Consider the following 19,767-nt stretch of genomic DNA (forward strand, 5'->3'; position numbering starts at 1 on the left):
TATACAAGAATACGCAGTAAAGTTATTTCTGTAAATAATGTTAACCAAGATATTAATAGCTTTTATTTGTGTAGCTCGTGTTTTGTGTTCTTTACTGAAATTCGTAATTGATATGAATTTTTGATATGAAATAGTTTGAAAAAAAGACATTTTAAAAGCAATAATAATGAAATTATTTGTCAGTTAAATATGTGAATAATTTGGAATTTTTTTTTGTTAATGTTAAGATTTATACTACCGGATGACTCGGTTTTATTGTATTAAGTCAAGTAGCTTGGACTAGCAGCGGGGCGCATGCTAGTCGATTACGTGGAATAGTTTACGATTTCGAAGTTAACTTGCGAACGTTCACGGACGTCGATGCCGTTCTACTACCCTCGCCTTTCTCGCCCTTCCACGAGAGGGATGAGATGCGCAAGGTCAGATCTTAAGGGTGGGAGGAGGGTTGCTAGGTTGACAACCCTGCCAGCCAGAGGGACTCCGCCCATTGGCGGAAACCGCGGAAAAAAAGGAAGAGGAGGGTGAATTCCGTGGGTCTCAATGATGGCGATAAAAACGGCGAGAGGGCGAACGGAGGGAAGAAAAGGAAAAGGAATAATGGCAGAGCGAAAGAAGAAAAAAGAGAAAAAATTTAGAGAGAGAGAGAGAGAGAGAGAGAGAGAGAGTGAAAGGGATAGAGAGGGTGAAAGAGCAGCCTCGTTCGCGAATGTTAATTAACGATGAATTATAATTATTCGCTGTAGGGCCCGATCGCGAAAGACGCGCGAAAAAGCGGCCGCGAAATTAGTCAGATGAAAGATTGCGCAACTATAAATGCCGAAGAGCGATCGTTAAATTCATCGATGCAATAATCCGCAGTTTTTTGTTTAAGTGCCGCGAGATTTATGGTCGCGGTATCCCGTCGCGATGCTCGAAATTTTTCCTCTTTCCCCTCCCACATCTTCTTCCTTACGAATTAAAGAGAACGTCATTAGCTAGGCAATTGTAACGTAGTCCGAATGGTGAAATTTCAGCTAACCATTTGTAACGCAAACATTTTAACTGCGATATTTTACATTGTTCAAATTGCTGTGCTTAAATTGCTGAGCGATGCCTGGTAGTAATTGAAATCTCAGTTAGCGCTCGGTAATTTTTGATATGTTTAATCGTTACTGTTATATTAACAATGAATAATGTATATACAGAATTGTGCAACAGAAAATATGCGTTCTGCCTTGATGAATTTAAAGACTTGTTTAGCGAAATTCTTGTTTATTGATGGCCATTGTCGATTAATTAATTTCAATCATTGTTGATTTATCAGTAACTAAACTAAAAATTTTATGAGCTTAATATTTAAATCAAATATATTTATAAAGTGAGATTACGTCTTTTAAAAACTAAATTAATTTAATTTAATTTTCTCATTTATCTTTCATTTTTGGACAAATATAACATATGTCGATTTATATATAATAAGAATAATATTGTTTCTAGAAAGATCTAAATTTAGGATACAAAAATTAGACTCATATTGCAATAGCGAATGTTGCTATTTATATGATAATTGTACTTGATTATGTAGATTCAAAAATTTATGGTTACGTTTAGCAATGTTTAGTAGATTAAGAAACGATTTGGAACATTCTGTTGTATGCAAGTAGTTGTTTTACAAACAACGGAATACTTAAATTATTATCGCACAAACATCTGCAATTTTCAAATTTATCTTTTCCTTTGTTTAAAAATTGCATATTTCCTTTGTTCAAAAATTACATATTTGATTTACATTCTGATTGCGAATAAAAAACATAATTGCATTTAATTCTTGATAGCGTCAAAAAGAGAGAAAAATAATGTAAGACTTTAGGATTAATGTAATTTGCAAAGAGTGCGCGATATGCTGTCAAGATTCCTTCAAGGAATCCCCGCTTCAGATTCATTACAAAATTCGCGAAGCTTGAAACGAACACGCGATTTTCATTATCAATCTTATCAGCTGGTAAAAACAAGACTTTTTTTCGCAGATCGGATTAGTTGCTGCTCTACGTGATTAGTACGGCGATTATGTCGCATTGTTGTATTTTTACACCAGTCCAATTGTGTCAACCAGATCGTACGGTGATTTAACCGCCGAATATACAAAAAAGCCCAGCACAATGCACGCCTCGTTATGCACGCGCGCTCTTACAATGAAAGCGCTTAATCTTCTTTCTAAATAAAACGCGCGCCACGCTCGAAAGGCTTCCAAACATTTCGATCGATGCTGCCAATACGATTAATAAGCCATTTTTCCTCCCTTTTTTTTTATAACAAATCATCGCCACGCGCGCTTACTTTGCGTATCTGCATGTGATTTTAATTCGACTCATTGCAGATAATTTTGCGCGTAATTCCGATCGAGTTTCCGTTGTGATAATTATTCGACGGGCGTTTCGAACAAGCTGAAAATTTGTATTTATAAATAAATACGCGTGTCGCGAAAGAAGTATTTAATATTGCGATCGTTAACACAATATTTCATTCTTTCAACACTAGATTACAGCAGCACTGTATTATTTGAAACGGAAAGGAAAGAGAATATTCTCGAGTATACATATATTGAAACGCTCGGCGATTTGAATCTCGACGATGCATCCGCGATTACATTAAATCGCGTAAAGCCGGCGTTGCGTTACGCGGAATGCGTAGCGCATATTTACAGCGAAATATGTTCAGCATTGCGTGCAGAACCAATATTAATTTAAGCTTTGCCCGGAACCAATGACATAACGTTTGTGTCCGCTGCGCGCATGCATTAATAACCGTGCGTTAATATTTCATCAAGTTTCAATTGAAATTTTCGAATTGGATGTATCAGATCGAGTCGTTTGACGGAGCGCAAAAAGATTTGCGCGTTTTATCCATGAAAGGCGAGCGGGGGAAAAAAAAGAGAGAAAAAAAGGTGTAGGTAGTTTAAAAGAGGGCGATATTGAACGTGCTTGTACGGCGGGGCTGAACGTCATGTCGTAAGATCTCGAGGGCGAAGTGGCGGAGGTGCGTAATATGTTCTCTTTTAATTTCAACAGGGAGACGCGGTCTGGCGATGCTCCTGTCATGTGCAGGATGCGAGAAACCGATAATGGATCAGTACCTGCTGAACGTTTTGGATCGTGCATGGCACGTCGAGTGCGTGCGCTGTTTCGACTGCAGAGCCGCGTTGCAGGACAAGTGCTTCTCCAGGGAGGCGAAACTCTTCTGCAGAAACGACTTCTTCAGGTACGTACGTGCGCTGTGCGCGTGTGCTTCCAATTCTCACACGGAAAGATCCTACTGACTTGTCGCTAATACAATAAAATTGTAGTTACCTTTAGAAAGAGTAAAAATTCGTAATAATAGGAATTATCAAATTAAATACATTAATAAAATTTTTTAATAAAATCATTTATTCATATACCGCTCTATTACTTCACTTAAAATTAAGTTTCCCACAAAAGGGGAAAGTTATTTTTCAATTTAACAAAAAATTATTGACTAATCAAATATTATCGGCAAAAAGAATATCTATATCCTTAGTATGATCAAATGTCATTTTTGTTTCATAATCATCCTTAAAAAATATCTTTTTAATTATGATGACTTTTTTTTAAAACCACCCCTTTTGAGTTGTGATGACTTTTTTCATGAAATTAAGTTAGTTCACTTTTGATGATGGATAGGGAATAATGTTTGCTTAATTCGTTCATGGTAATAATAATTTGAAAATTACGTTTTTAAAAAAATTTGTTTCACTTTTAAAGTAAAATAGTAACATGATAAAGTATACTTAATGTAGATAAATGAAAATTGTTAACATTGCGAAAAAAAAAATTAATTGACGCTTAATAGAATTAGCTTTATATTTAAAGAACATACTCTTTTAAATTTGCAAATACGCCCGACACTCCTTGTAAGATAATCTGAATAAATGATATTAGAAATTAATTAATCATTACCGCATAAATAGAGAATTATTATTATTGAGGAACTATTAATACCCCACATATAATTAGAACTCACGTTCACAATCTGCATCATACATATGCATCGATGAATATAGATGCGTTGATATAGAACGAATATAGATCGACTATACACGACTATCTTTTCACTATGCCACTGCTACGATCAGAAATATATCTTAAAAACGCCAATTTATTTGTAGCTCAATAATCAATGCATAGCATACATAATATTATATAAATATTTATGATACAATGATAAAAATTTCAAATTTTTCCAAGGCCTATTTTGTTGTCTCTCTCGAATCATGAAAGTTCGCGTTATTAAGCGGTGAATTCGGCACCTTTTCCAATGATTTAGTCGTCTTCCCGTTTATGATCTATCGATGACGAATCACGCGGGAAAGATCGATATTTTTGCGTGATTGAGCAAGGGATCGGCGATTTGAGAAAAAAGGATCTCTCGCAAAGTATTAGACCTTGGCGTTTTTTCGTCGAACAACACGGGCGCCGTTTCGCTTGGCCTGATCTTAACCCAATGTTACTAAGGCTAGGAATGACAAACCTCAGGTACTATAAACAGTATTATTTTCACAATTGTTTTGTTATTATAATAAAAAAAATTATTTAAAATAACTTTTGAATCATAGCAACTTTATTGATATAATTTAGTCCGAGGACCAAACTTAGTTTAAAGTATTCTAAAAATTTTACATTGATTTCAGTTCTTAAATTAGCTAGATTTTAATAAACATCAACTTAGTAACGCCAGGTTAAGAATAGACTTTATTTATTGTTCGACGATGCACAAATAGTGCTGTTGTGTATAAGTGAGCATCGGAAACTTGTAAACTTGCTGCATGACGCGTGTTTTAGTTTTTGCGTATCTCAAAAAAACATGAGTGCCCGTCAACGAGTCTCCGGTGAATTTTACATGCGACACGATTCGTCGAAAACGCGAGCACGAGGGAATTTTCGAAATGCGGATTACCAGCAGCTTGCTTTAAGTTAGAAGTCGAATCACATTCGGGAGGTTCTTAAGCTTCTCTCCGTGTTGTCGGAAGTTCACCGGAAGGAAAAGTAGTTCAACCTAGTGATTTGAATTAATGATCGTCGCGCATAGAAGCGATTTAAACGGCTCGGCAGCATAGTGATTAATTCAGACACCAGTAGAGCAAATTGCTTTCAACGTCGTTTTCGGCAGTTACTTCATTCCTGCGCCTATCTCGCGCTGTAAAATTAACGAAGGAATAATAACTCGATACGTCATTGCAAGCAATTCTGTAACGTGTTTGTGGATATTTCTTTGAAAAATTCTTTCTTTTACATTTCTAATTTTGTATAAATTGATAAAGTAAACGACACGTTCGTAACGTTCATCGTAACATTGTCAGGAATTATCACTGTTACTTATCATTATCATGTGCATTCCATGTTTGATTGTAAATTATTATCAATGTCATTATTAATAGCACCATTAATGTTGCCGTTATTAACACCATAATTTGTCTTTAAGGCTCAATTTAAACTTTAATTTAAACCGATTAAAACAACGCTACGCAAATTATCTTACGGTAGATTGTAGCAAAATATAATTATAGTTTTCTCAGTCGCTTATAACTCAAAAAAAAAAAAAAAAAAAAAAATCGACATCGCTGCAACCGGTCTTCATTATTCGCGACGCCACGCCGCCATAGATCTGTCGCATCCTACGGTCTTTGCCTTGTTCCACGTGGGTGGCGAACTATGATATCACCGTATCGATTAGTCAAGGCGAAAAATGGCGAGTTCGCCGCACCGCGCTGTGGCGAATTCAATTTCGCGGCGGCAGTTTTCTGCGGTAGCCAAGCCGCGTAGATCGTTTGCAAACAAAATCGCCGCGTTCCTGGACACGGTCCCGCGGAGAGGAAGAGGTACTCGCTTCTTTCGTGACTTCTGGAAGTGATGAACGATCCTCTTTGTGACCGGCGGGAATCGCGCCGTAACACGGTATGGTCCGGGGGTCGGTGGAGGAGGAGCGTCTCTGATACGTATGTACAACGAGCGTACGAATGTATAACGAACGTGTTGTATACTTTACGAGGCAGCTACTTTGCATCTTCCGACCCGATGAAAAATTCATCAGCCAATCGACGCGATAGAGAAAAAAAGCGTCGCGATTCCTGCGTCTTTCCGCTCGTCAACGCGCGATCGCGATGGAAACTGCGCGATTTGTTAAATTAGAATCGGATAATCGAGTAATAAATTAATTAAACGCGAATTAAATGTTATCAAACTGTGTGCAATGTAATGTAGAAACTAATGTAATATGATGTAGAGCGTCATTAAACCGACGCGATGGTCACAATATTCAACTATAAAGACAATTTTGACTATCCTTCGATTAACTTAATCGACGATTAATTATTAAAATTTCTAACTCTGTATAATTCGTTGTTTCTAATCCAGTCGTTCTCTTTCATATATTAACAACACAAAATTAATTCTATCCATATTAATAATTATTGTAAACATTGCTTGATCGTAAAATTGATCGAAATTTGGTCGAAATTGCCTTAAAACAGAGGTAGATATTCGTTTTAATACGCAGAAATTGAAATACGTCTAATTGAAATTTCAACAGGATCTTCTCCTGTCCTTATCTTTCTGTCCTTATCTTCGCAATACATGAAATTCTAATTCGGATGAGATGATGAAATCACCCTGTCGGGCTTATTTAATGAACACCGTTGGGGTGTAAGAGCGGGACGTCTAAGGACGGTAACGTCGACAGAAAAATACATTCGGTCCGAGACCCGCGTTCGGGGACTCCTATAACACCTCCGGAAGGTCCTCCTCCCGGTGTAGCGAGCGGTTATACGTGCGGTTATGGTAACCGGTCTCCACGAGTCGCAGCAAGGTCCTTAAAGGTCGGTAATGGCTCCGTGGCGTGGCCCTCGACGGGTCCCTTCGAGGGACGATCAAAAGGGCCGATGTCCCCGTTTCGACGCCGCGCCACGCCGCGCGGAGGACCGGGCCATCGACCGCGGCGAAAATTATTGCCTTAAAATACGATCCGCCATTCCCGAAATGCTGATGAAAACATTACCGGCAGGCACTGTGTCATCCGTGTGCGACCGACAAACGGTTCGTGACTCTGTACGAAGAGGAGACAGGCGAGTGTCGTTCGCTCGTTCACTCGCTGATTCTCTGGCGCGGACAGCTACCGAAAATTAATGAATGAATAATTCAATGGCCGACGACGGGTTGCGCAAGACGGCGCTGCTCTACGGACGTTATCGATTTCTACCTGTGGCACTCGGCAAGTCAGTCTTGACTATTTATGAAAGTTCTAAATTACGCTATTCGTATTGGATTTTCAGCCTCTTCCTCAGATTTCGTAGATTTATCGCTGTGCCTCGCGTTAACGATATTTCCCAGATCATCGAATTATTTAGGAGTTAGTTACAATTGCAATGTTTGATGTAAACTATTATACAATAATTTCTTTGAGAAAGGAATATACTTTAATTTCTTTTTGTCTTTGTTAATATCATTCTTTTTAACTGCTTAATAAGAAAAAAACTGTTTACAACAATGTGAATGTCCTGATGACTATGTATTCGCAAAGTTCAGATAACAATTTTTATAGATTTCGAATTATTTTCAGTATTATTATCTCTTAATTCCTCTTGATTAATGAATCCTTTAAAGCGAAGAACTTTCTTAAGTGTTAAAGCATAAATGAAATTATCCATACTTTCTCTCTTTTTTTCATCACTTGTCTATCAAATGACGCGTTTCCTTATCTACATTAACTCTTGACGTAATCTATAATTGTTAATTATCAATCCGATTTAGATGAGATATTATCGAGCTCGATTGGTCTGCGAAAAAAATAATCAAATAAATAGAGAGTCACGGACTCATTGTTGATAATTCATTGATTTGCCGACGGTCTACGGTATCATCATCGACGTGTTGCCGATGATTGCCTTGATCGTTACATGAATCGTTACGTGTCCTACAGTGTTACGTTGTGCGCGACGTCGCACTCGCAATTAACATTATTTTTCCGCTAACGAAGCAACGCGTGCTTGTCGATTGAATGAAAAGTACTCGCGGGTCCAGTTTGCCTCGGGGACGTGAAGTTACTTTACGTAACGGCGACGACGGTAACCGACGGAAATATTGCACAGGCGATATTAGTGTTTTACGAGGGTGCTAAATAACGCGATAGGATGTAACTTGAGGTACGACTTGCGAATCCTTTTTTTCTTCGCCGATCACGACACGCGTCGACAATCGCCGTGATTTCGTAATAGTTAACGCGCAGTAAAGTGCAATGCATGCAAGTAGAACAAGGATGATGAAAAGAGCCCTTTTTTCACTCGAATATTATTTCGTGATGAATCAGAAATGTAAAAAGCTTACTCGCTTAATTCACGAACTTGCCAATTAGAGTCGCCAATACTCAATTGATAAAGTAATTATGCTTTTCGCTTTAATTTTTTTTTATTTATAAGAAATTTTGTTTTTGCATAAAGCAAGGAATTTTACTTCGAGATGATTGACAAGCATTTCTGGGAATGAAATAATATAATTTACAGATAAAAATCGAAGATCACACAAATCTATCCTCTATCTCTCTTCTTCTTTATTCCTTTCATATTTTCTTCGCGAGATTATTCCCCTCCCCCCCCTCCAAATTCTCTTGCTTTTGTTAACATTAAATCACGATCGCGGATATCGATATTTTGTCGGATAATTGAAGGATCACCATCATCGCTGGGGCTTTTCACGGCAAAGGGCGCCGACGTGGCAGGCCCATTGTCCTTTTACTCGACTCTCTCGGCAGTCTCGGCTCCGCGGGAGTGGACCCATCGAAACTCGAACGTGGAAACATTATAAATGCGGCGTGACGCCCGCTACGAGTCGTAGGAGAAGTTTGTTGGGCGTGACGGGGCTGGCGCGGGTCGCAGGGTTGGCGAACGTCGGCGGGAAGAGGAAGGGAGGGAAGGTACAGCTCTCTTCAGGGCCCCGTTTCCCTTCCAGGAAGGCCCAGCAATAGCATCGCGATGCGTATATCGCTTATATGTGTTCGCCCGTGTACGTTTTTTATCAACTACCGACTGTTGCATCACGCCGGGCCTTTTTATTCGCGATTAACAAGAATCGCTCTCTCTCTCTCTTGCTCATTTGTAAACAGCTGAGAGAATGATTAATCACGCGTACGAATAAGATTGAGTTGTTCTCAGTATTGTCCCACTGAAGAGAGTAATTTAAATAATTACACGGTAACAAGGAGAGTAAGACATTAGATTTTTTTTGCGTAGGGGAGGGGGGGAGGGGAGGTACCAATGTAATACTAAATCCGACAATAAGCAGCTAGTTAGAAAAGTTTATAGCGGTTTTAGTAGCTGTAAAGCGTCTCACATTGGCGACAGCTGGTCTCTGATGGTACTAATCGCATTTTTACGAGGTGCAGGGAAAAAGCAGCGTAGGAAAGACTCTTGAAATCCAGTCGGAATATTCCGGTAACGAATTCTTAAACCAAAGTAACGTTTAAGTAATACTATATAATCGCGTCGGGAGACAACAAGTTTGACGATGCGGCGAAACAAAGTCGTGGTAAAAGATAGAGAAAGAGAAAGATAGTAGAATCGAAGAGAGGAGAGCGATTTGAATCCATTTACTATGCTCCGATAACGAGCCGGTTGAAAAACGGTGGAATAATGATATATAATTGACAGGACTATAATAAAGCTAAATGCAATCCGTTACCGCGATTATATACCGAAGAGAGATGCGACGATGGACGACACTGAGAAGAAAAAAAGGAGAAGAAGGGAAGAAAAGAAAACGCGATTATACGAAGGCGGGAAGGCACGAAAGAGGAATGGCCTAAATTCAGGGCGACCCTTTATCGCCTCGGCCTCTCGAATTTTATGCGGAGGCTCTCGTTTCTTTCCCTTTTTTTTTTTTTTTTCACCGCGTTACGCGCCCCGTTAAAACGAGACACACGAGCCACATTTCGCTGTACCGCGACGTGGAGAGATTATGTATGAATGCGAGGCATTTTTATGCGTGCAAACAGACGAAAAACGCGAATTATGTCCGGTGAGAATTTTAGGGATGCTATTAGATGAGTGACGCTCCCGCGCGCGTTAATGTTTTATTTTTCGACTCTAATCTGCGTATAACGAATGCAATTTGTTGTATTCTTACTATTATGTTTTAGCCCTCAGTAGGAATGAATTTTGCACTCATCTCTAACTCGTGTTAATATTGAGCCAACCCACAATATAAATAAATTCTTAATTTATTAATATTTATCAATATAATTTATTAATATACTCGTATTTTTATTAGCATTTCTTATTTATAAATTCTGTAGGAAAAAGCGAAATATTTACATAATTTCATTTGATGAAGCCACACCATTCAATTTAGCTTTTTCACCCTCTTTCGAAATTGTAACGCACGATTGCAAATGTATTCCTCTACAACTTTTGCTATGGAGGAATTAAAGCTACTCTTCCAAACCCCGTCTGAATGACATTATCTTCCGAAGTAAGATAGCGTTCTTACTTCGGTTCTTATTTGTAGAAACCAGATCTATACAGCAGGTAATCCCTTTTTATCTTTCACCCTTTTTACTCAAATATGCACGATCGCGTCCGACAATCGTCGATATCTCACGGATTAATATCCGCGCGATCGCTGGAGGAGATACGATCGCCCGATAAGCAAGTACGCGAGTTATCTCGCGGATTCAACCGGCGAAAATTTAACCGTAAGTTACGATCGCTTTAAGCAGAGGTGTCGGCGGCGGCTATCGTTACCTTGAACTGTGTAACCGCGATTGCGGGAAACACTTCTCGAAGAAGGAGACGCCGCGTCGCGGAAGAATGCTACACGCTAATTGGATGCAGTTAATTAGAATCCGCTCGTGCCGCGAATAATCCCCGGCGTTGCGAGGATATAGACGCTAGATCGTTAGCAGAAAATCGCTAGAAGCGGAAGACGGAGAAAGTGTGATTTGTTAACAATTTCAACAGAAGCGCGAACTTTTTCAATATTTCCGAATTTTTTTTCTTCTAAAATTAGAATTATCAGAAAACGATAATATATATGAAAATGATGATAGTATACATAAAAATGTTAGATACAACAAATGAAAAAAATAGTACTTCTTTCTCGCCTACTCTCTCTGTCCATTGTTCACGTTGTTTTCTGAAAATTACAATTTACGTAATATCACAAATTACGTAATAATAAGCGGATTAAATGAGTGAATTAAGCGTAAGCATATCTAAGATAATGAGCATAAATAGATAGTGAGATTTATTTGACCCCGGGATTAAATCCGTGTTAAGAAGGATTATGCTCTAAGTAAGTACAACGTAGCTGACAACTTAATATAATTGCAAGCGTACGACTTTGTCTTAAAGTTAGACTCAAGGCGACAACGCACGAGTTCGTAAAAGAAGTTTGATAAAGGTTAATAAGATTCATATATATCTAAATTACGTAATGTAAAGAAGTACGGAGATCTTTGAGGAATACCGCAGCGACACGGTCTACTAATATCGCTAAACGAAGAAAAAAAAAAAAGATTTAAAAGAACGTGTTGTAATAATAAATAATCGAAAGAAGAGGAACGCTGCACGTACCAATTATAAATCGAGCAATGATAAGAATTATGGGAAAAAGAGAGAAAGAAAGAAAGAAAAAGGGAGAAAGGAATCTTACTTTACACGTGGAAGGGTTACTTGTCTGTTCCGCGTTGTCGAGCAAATTTATATCTCGCTGTCCCCCCCGGTGATCCCTCTTTCCCGCTGCTGTCGTACGTTAGATAGCGAAGGGAGATTAGGGAGTGACAGGGGGGTAGGGGGGTGGGGGGCTAGGAGAAGAGAAAGGGAAAACGAGGGGAAAAAAGAAAATGGAAGGAAGAAAAACGAGAAATATTGTATCTTAAAATATCGGCGCCCGCGGCGCTGCACGGCGAAATGTCCGGCGTAATGTATGCACTGCTCCCGCGAGCGCGCTTTTATTTTTCCGCGCTCTTGTATTTGCAGAAGATTATCCGATACGCGTTGCGTCGTCGTGCGCTACGCACCGTTTATTTTCGGTTCCGCGTTGCGTTCGAATCGTCAGAGTTAAACCGACTTGTTCACGACACAGTCTAGTCTTCGTACGGTTGCATTCGTGCGAAAAAAAAAAGAGGAACAATGAGAGAGATACGTAATTAGGAAGACGTGAAAGGCATATTAAGCTTCGGATATTGAGATTTGCTAAGGATACCAAGCAGTCTGGTTCATATATGGTGTATCCTTCTGCATAGTAAATTTTGTAAAATTAAAATACTTGGAGATTTTAAATTAGAACCTTTGTAGTAGAGTATTTTCCATTTTCTTTCAGTGTAAAAGTTCCTTTTTAAATTACGAGGATTAAGAGATTGATTATGAGAAAGAGTGAATGAGAATTTGCATATAATAATGAAAAGTATTATATTATATTTCTATAGTATCTGTATAAAAAATATAATACATAATAATAAATATATTAATACAGAAACCGTTTTCATTCTTCCTCTCTGTCGGTATCATACTAAAATAAAACATGAAACAAAAAATAAATCAATAATCACTGATCAAAAGCTCTCAGTTACAAGAACGAATTATATAATAAATGACATGGCATGATAATATTTATATTTAGTGTATTACTTTATTATCTAGCTCTACATAAAACGTTCATTTTGATCAAGTAAATGAATTTATATATAAAAGAGTCCCTCTGAAATTAATGTTTTATAAAATTATTGGTCAATTAAATGGTACTCTTTAATATTCGTTTTTAAGAGCCAAGTGCATCCCGTTGTTACCTGCTGCGCCACGTTTATGATTCCGACCGAAATAATTCCCTGCGTTGCAAAAGAAGCGAGTAACAAGAAGGGACCTTCTCGAGCATCCGTCTCAGGATCGTCCAAAACGTGAGACGCGTACCGTTCGTCCGTCTGTCCGCGATATCACATGGATACACGCGTACCCGGTCTCTCTCTCTCTCTCTCTCTCTCTCTCTCTCTCTCTCTCGGGTCCGTGGCAAATCGCGCCCCGGGCCCACCCCCTTTCTTTTTTCCCATTCGGGCCCGCCTGTCCTATATTTCTTGCTCCGCGCCGGAATTCCAGACGCGGCTCTTTACGCTCTCCTTCTTATCTCCCGATTTCCCCCCTTAGTCCCGCTGCCACCCCTGAGTTTCGTTCCTCCCCTCGACACACACGCGTGGGACCACGTAAGCCTTTCTATTAATGATTTTTACGGCCTGTCTTCTGCTTCGGAACTCCCTTTTTTCTCCTTCTTCTCTCGACGAAGACGAACCTGTCTTCTCTCGAGAGAGAAAAGAAAGAAGGGAGACAAAGATTCAGTATATTATATAGAGATACCTCCTCGGAGGGAGGGGGGGGGGTGCAGCGCCATACGCGGTTGCACCTGCAGAAGTCCGCACGATCGCGACTAATTACTATGATCAATTAAATAATCTCTGTAATTAGACCGAGCTGTGGACGTAATGATGGCCGTCATTGTCCTCGTCCTCATCATTATCCTCGCCGTCGAAAGCACCACTGAGATCACCTCCGGCGCAGCTTCCGCGATGATAGTTTCGTTGTTCGGACCGTGAGCGTTAATTCGGACAGCTTGATGGATAGTTCGGCGAGAAAAAGCGCGCCGCGTCCGGCTGATTACAGGACGCTCTCGCCAAGCAGCGTCTCGCAATCACGCGATCCGACATCCGAGTTGATCGATAAGGGGCACTCCCTCGGCTTCTGCCGTGGAAAACTGCCTGTCCCTGTTATCGATACGAACGGGATCGCTATCGACGGATCACGATCGATCGCGAGGTTAGTTTCTGAAAGAATTCGCCGATAAATTTGCAGCGAGATGCGGATATATAATAATAATTTATTATTTTGCAACGCATCATTTCTCTAATTAAAACAATTTCTTTTTAAGGCTGCTGAGTAGTCATCACAACCATATTGAATCGTGACGTCAGAAGCGAGAAATGACGTTAATTTTTATTACGTGCCATTTATAAATAAAGACAATTTAAAGCAAACAAAAAATAATGAGATTGCTTTCAAATATTTGTAAAAATGACAGTCAGAAAATAATCGTAAAAAGTGATAAAAAAAGGCACATTAAGTGCTTTTATTCAAAGCGCATAGCTTATTTTCATTTTATTATTGTACTTTTTACGATTATTTATTGATTGTCAGGAGGGATAAGCATAGTTTTTCGTTCATTTTTACAAATATTTAAAAGCAATCTCATCATTTTGTTTTATCTAAATTATCTTCATTTATAAATAGCACGTCACGATTCAATATGGCTGTGATAACTTCTCAGGAGCCTTAAGCAGAAACTTTGCTTAAATAGGAATTTAGACAAGAGAAACTTTAAAACTGAATTTTGCTCGTTTAAATTCAGTGTCAATGATGTGAACCAAACTTGAATATATCATATATTCGAATTTTCAGTATTGTTTCACATTTCCTAATTGTCACGGTCAGAATATCGACGCTAAAAGTATTTAAAGTGTACTTAGCATTTCTAATTGAATGATAGCATTTATATGTTGATGAATGACGTTCACTCGATATCGCGATGACTGGTCCAAACGCAAATGCGGGTCGCGAAACGTTCGCCGCGAAAAAGTATTATGCAACACTGACGATAATCAGCGACTTTTTGCGTACCGCTGTTTCCTGCAGAAGGATGTGGGCTGGTATAGTAAGGCATTTGCGCCGCAAAATAGATCGTAAGACATTAGCGTGTGCACCGATAACGCACTTGCAGCTTTTTATTTTACATTATTTTTCGTTACTGTTCACAGCCGTCTGACGCAATTTTTAAATAGTAATTCTTTTCTCGCTTTAATAAGAGAAAGAGAAAGAAGAAGCATTCTTCCCTCTACGATTTTCTTTTTCATTTATGATTAATATATTCTTCGGATTATAAATAAAGAAGCTTAAGGCGCTAATCGAAGCGACGCTTTCCCACATCTATTTGTACCATTTGTATATACGCGTCCTTATGAGAGGTAATCTCGATCAGCGTTCAATGCGTACTTTTACAAGAGATATCCATCTTACTTAGAGAGAGGAGAGAGCTGGAGCGCTCGAGCACGATGGACGATCAAGTCCCGACGTAGGCAAGTCGCGGCGCAATACGCGAACACAATGTTGCTGCAGACACGTGCAGCAACCTTTGATATTCACCGGCCGTGCGCGAGCAACCGGGCTCCACCTAAACAGGAGAAAGAGAGCCGTATCTCTTTGAGATACACGGCGCATTTTCCGTGCTTGACTTTCTCTCTTTCTCCATCCCTCTGTCTCTCTTGCTCTCGCTCTTTCTTTTTCATTCTCATACTTCCTTTTCGCGAAATGCACGTCAACCGCGGGACGTAAAATATTTCAGAGGCGGTTAAAGGCTGCGGTGGGAAACCTCATAGAAACGCTCGCGGTATGCGAAGCGGATTAGAGAAAGAAGCTACGCGTTGCGTCAAGGGTTCTTGGGTGCGACGAGGACGATGAATAATTGCCGATTCATCAATGGCTTCACGCGTATTTCAGATCTATCCGTCTGTTAAATTGCGATAGTGTCGAATTACGGATTTGCGCGAGATGCGGCAATGCGATGATAATTAATATCGAAATGAATCTCGAGAGAAACTTATCAGGACGGCAAACGTAATTCGCGAGAAAAGAATTTTAATAGAGTGAGACGTCCTCGTCGATGAAAGGCGATTATTTAGTTATTACAATTCACAAAATGTTCTAATAATTAATTCGTTTAGCGACCGTAGTTTAGTTTGTTGTTTGCATCGTATAGCGCATTCCCGCTTCTGTTAGCTGAAATATTTAATTTCCATTAAAATGTGATTTTCGCATCGTGTATTAGAACTCGCTGTGTATGATGAATTATTACATTTTTACCTTTTCTATTCATCCGTGCTACATTCCTTTTCTTACTCCATGCGAGATGAAAGTCTTCTTATGCTCGTTTCTATCAATGTACATTAACTTTAATCTCGGTTCAACCTACTCTTCATCTTTTTCTAATTCCTGCAACTCGAAAAAATGAAGAATTAGTTGAACCGAGATTAAACTACATTGGAAGAGACGGACATTAAGTCTAGTTTTTCATTTTCTGATTAACTTATGGTTTAGATTTAATTTTACTTAACTTGATGATAATATGTAAAAATGTATGTGTTTTAATTATGATTACCAAACTGATGGTATTTCGTAGTGGCAATTTCAAAAAGTTCTCTACACTACAAAACCATCATCGGTTCAGTGATTAACGATAGAAAAATATAATTTTTACATTACCATTAGATTAAGCTGACTATAAATCCATCAGAAAATAAAACCTTATTACAATAATTTAAATCACACGTGTATTTAAATTACACGTGACTTTCGGACGAGTTGGAAAACATTATGAACAATACGTTCGAGGATTAGAGGTACGTGGATCGCTTAGCAATTAACGGGGAGGTTCACAGAGCATTAATAATTCACGCGATTCATGAATTAGTTAATATCGATTAACGGCATCGCACGTAAATACGTAGTGCAAATGTAACATCGTCGCACGTTCGCGATAGTTTTCTCCTCTTTTTTTTTTCTTCGCTCGACGGCGCGGCGACGCGTCGCGAGACGTCCCGCACTTGCATTCCCGTCGGACGTCACGCGTCCACTTGGTAATAAAGCGCGGCGAATTGGGTCGCTTGATACGGCACCCGGCAGCAGTCAATAAAGGGAGATTCCACGGGATTTATTGTACGCTCAAACGTCGATGCACACTGCGCCTAGACGCGAACGCGCCGCGACCGAGTCAGGTACACTGAGAACAATTAGGCTAACAATGACTCTTAAGCGACGTCCGGGTCACGGCTCCCCGGCGTTGCGCCTCCTATTTCTACGTGCTTTACGAGTAGTACGTACTTTTTATGGTCGATTGCGCGATAATAACATTGCTGAATGAGAAATCCAAGTTAAAAAAAAAAAAAAAAAATTGCGATTAATACGCGTGCACTGTTTTACATTTTGTCCTCTTGTTTCCTTTTTTTTTCTTTCAGATACCATTTTAGCGTTTGTAAACTAGTGATCGTGTGAATGATTAATAGCGTTGAAATTTCAGTAGCCATTGTGGAGTGGACATTAAATTAAATTAATAGACTATGAGTTTAAAATCAGAGTCACAAGTAATAAAAAAATGTATTTTTTACAGTTAAATAAACACATAACACATGCAATATCAAAAGTAAATTGCAGTAGTAATAAAGGTGAGCGTGTGAGTAAAAAAAAATTAGAAGAGAATTTCGACATTTTTATATTCGCAAAATAATACTTTAAACTCTTCTACTTTTCAATCTCAACGCTTTTGATTGATGCTGTTAATGGCGTTGATTACAAAGTATCGAAAGGCAGGTCGATAAGTATCGCCCTACCGAATTGCTAATAAGCGACCGATTTCGTGATCTCTCCGACGATCTGCCATCCGCGTTTAACTTGTTTATTGTTGGCGTAACGACGACGGGATGAGGAAGGGGGATCGATTGAGACGTCCGCTCCTCGGAACACGCCAGCCCTAAGGGCTCCAGCTAATTGCTATAATTAATTGCGTGATTGCTATAGTTAGATCGATCCGGATTGCCAGTTAGAAGAGTGTAGCTTCTGCCACTATAATGATACAGTCACAAAGATACCTATATTGATTTGACGATTGTTCCGGCTCGATTGAGAAACGCGCGTCAACCGGAAAAGTTGCAAAATCTGACCATTCTTTCTATCCTTTCTATTCTTTTTATTATTTCTTATAATCCTATAATTTCAATATTTTATACATACATGTATATATAGTTATATTTTTAATAATTATATAATTTTATTAATTTTAATTTGGAATTTCACGAATTTTTTATTAATTTTATTTTACACACGTGCATAGACATAAATATTGTTTAATATTCTACAATTCAATATTTTTATAATTTTCAAAATTTATATCTATGATTTCTTTATCAGTTTAATTTTGTTAATTAATCTTTATAATTCTTTACAATATGTTTCCTCAATTTATCACATAATTTTGCAATTTTTTTGAAAAACTACTTTTTACAATTATGACAGGACTAGTACGATTAGTTTTCTATGACGCAACTACGAGGTAGAAGAATGTTTAACGAGAGATCGGTAAAGCGTCTGAAAAAAGCAAGGCGCTTAACGATTCGGCGAGGAAGAAAAAAAATATCGGGTGGAGCGGCGGTGCGTTTTTACGACACGGTAGGGCCTCGGCTTTTTATGCCGGATCGGAACATTAAACCGCCATCTCTTTAAAAGCACTGTATTTCTTTCATCGACATTTGCGGTCCGACTGAGTTACAAACAGAACTTGTAACTTTCACATTCTATAAGTTCTCTACAGTCAACTCGGGCAATCGAAGGCGTTTATTGAGCGCGGCGTGCGCCAACTCTTCCTGCAGTCGTCAAATAATTTCGGTGTACAGCACTTTGGAGTTTCGTGGAGTAAATTGCAGATTAAAAAAGATCGCGCCTCGCTATTTTCCGTGAGAGATCTGTTATCGAGCTGAGAAATATGATCCTTTGGGCACCTTTGGGAAAAATCATCGACAGCCGCGTCGTACGTGTGATAATAACACGTTGCGTGGCGATACTTGTGGTTTAATGATTAGGGGTTCGCGTTAACCCGCCACAACGAAATTACAACGTCACGGGATAGAGCGTGTCTTCGCGAAAAAGAAAGAAAGTGCGAAAAATCGCAAAATCGGAGGACTTATGATTAACTTCCCTCAGTATCTTTTATGTTTAATATTAACCTTTCTTAACAATTTCGCTAGGCGTCCCCGCTGAAACTTCGACAAGGTCTGAAAAAAAAAATTGGAAAATTAAATAGGATTATCTGTATAGTCTAGCTATATAGTTTAGAAATTTTTCCTCCCCCACGGGAATTCCGCCGTGATGTAAACTCGCAGCTGACATTGGACAAAGGATGGTTTAGTCCCACGGACTTTTAGTTTGTAATTCAATATAGAATCATTAAATATCACTTTTTACATATAGATTTTAAGAGAATCAAGATACGCTTTTTCTAATGGAGATTTATCTCTTTATGGCGCGGGAATAAGCTCTTCGACACTTCGGACACCCACGCGCTCATTATCCGTCCTTTCATCTGTACACCAGCAATAAATCTGTATTATGCCCTTCTAGGCGATACGGCACCAAGTGCGGCGGTTGCCTCCAAGGGATAAACCCGCAGGACCTTGTGAGGAAAGCGAGGGACAAAGTTTTCCACCTGAATTGCTTCACCTGCCTGGTGTGTCGGAAGCAGATGAGCACGGGCGAGGAACTCTACGTCTTGGACGACAACAAGTTCGTTTGCAAGCAAGACTACCTGTCGGGCAAACCGCTGCCGGACACGCATCACGTGCACGGTCATCACGGTGAGTCCAAAACTACCCCCCCCCCCTCCACCCCCCTTTCGTTATTATCTTCAGTCATCTCGTATAACAATATTATCTCGACACGATCATATTATCCCACTTATTTATATATGTTTAAATCCTGCGACAAAAAAGCGACGAAACGAAGTTAACTTCTGCATAATAAATTCGCGTGTAATTCATGCAGGAAATTAAAAATTGCAGCTACGTCAAATAATTAGATTCTTCTATTATCCATGGTGGGGTTAATAAATAATTCTACAATCGAAATAGCAAACAGAATCGAGA

At 39.1% G+C, this 19,767-nt stretch overlaps 1 protein-coding gene across 2 annotated transcripts in view; it reads left to right on the plus strand.

The window, feature by feature from the left end:
- Nucleotides 1-3,058: 3,058 nt before the first annotated feature.
- Nucleotides 3,059-19,767, plus strand: part of LOC108752454 (LIM/homeobox protein Lhx5) — a 30,727-nt gene continuing 14,018 nt past the window's right edge. For both annotated transcript variants that reach the window (XM_018493275.1, XM_018493276.1), the window contains exons 1-2: nucleotides 3,059-3,237; nucleotides 19,247-19,479. In XM_018493275.1, the coding sequence (XP_018348777.1) occupies nucleotides 3,065-3,237; nucleotides 19,247-19,479 (406 nt within the window). In that variant the 5' untranslated portion in view covers nucleotides 3,059-3,064. The remainder of the gene's footprint in view (nucleotides 3,238-19,246; nucleotides 19,480-19,767) is intronic.

Source organism: Trachymyrmex septentrionalis, unplaced genomic scaffold (genome assembly GCF_001594115.1).
Source record: "Trachymyrmex septentrionalis isolate Tsep2-gDNA-1 unplaced genomic scaffold, Tsep1.0 scaffold60, whole genome shotgun sequence".
NCBI classification, from domain to species: Eukaryota; Metazoa; Arthropoda; class Insecta; order Hymenoptera; family Formicidae; genus Trachymyrmex; species Trachymyrmex septentrionalis.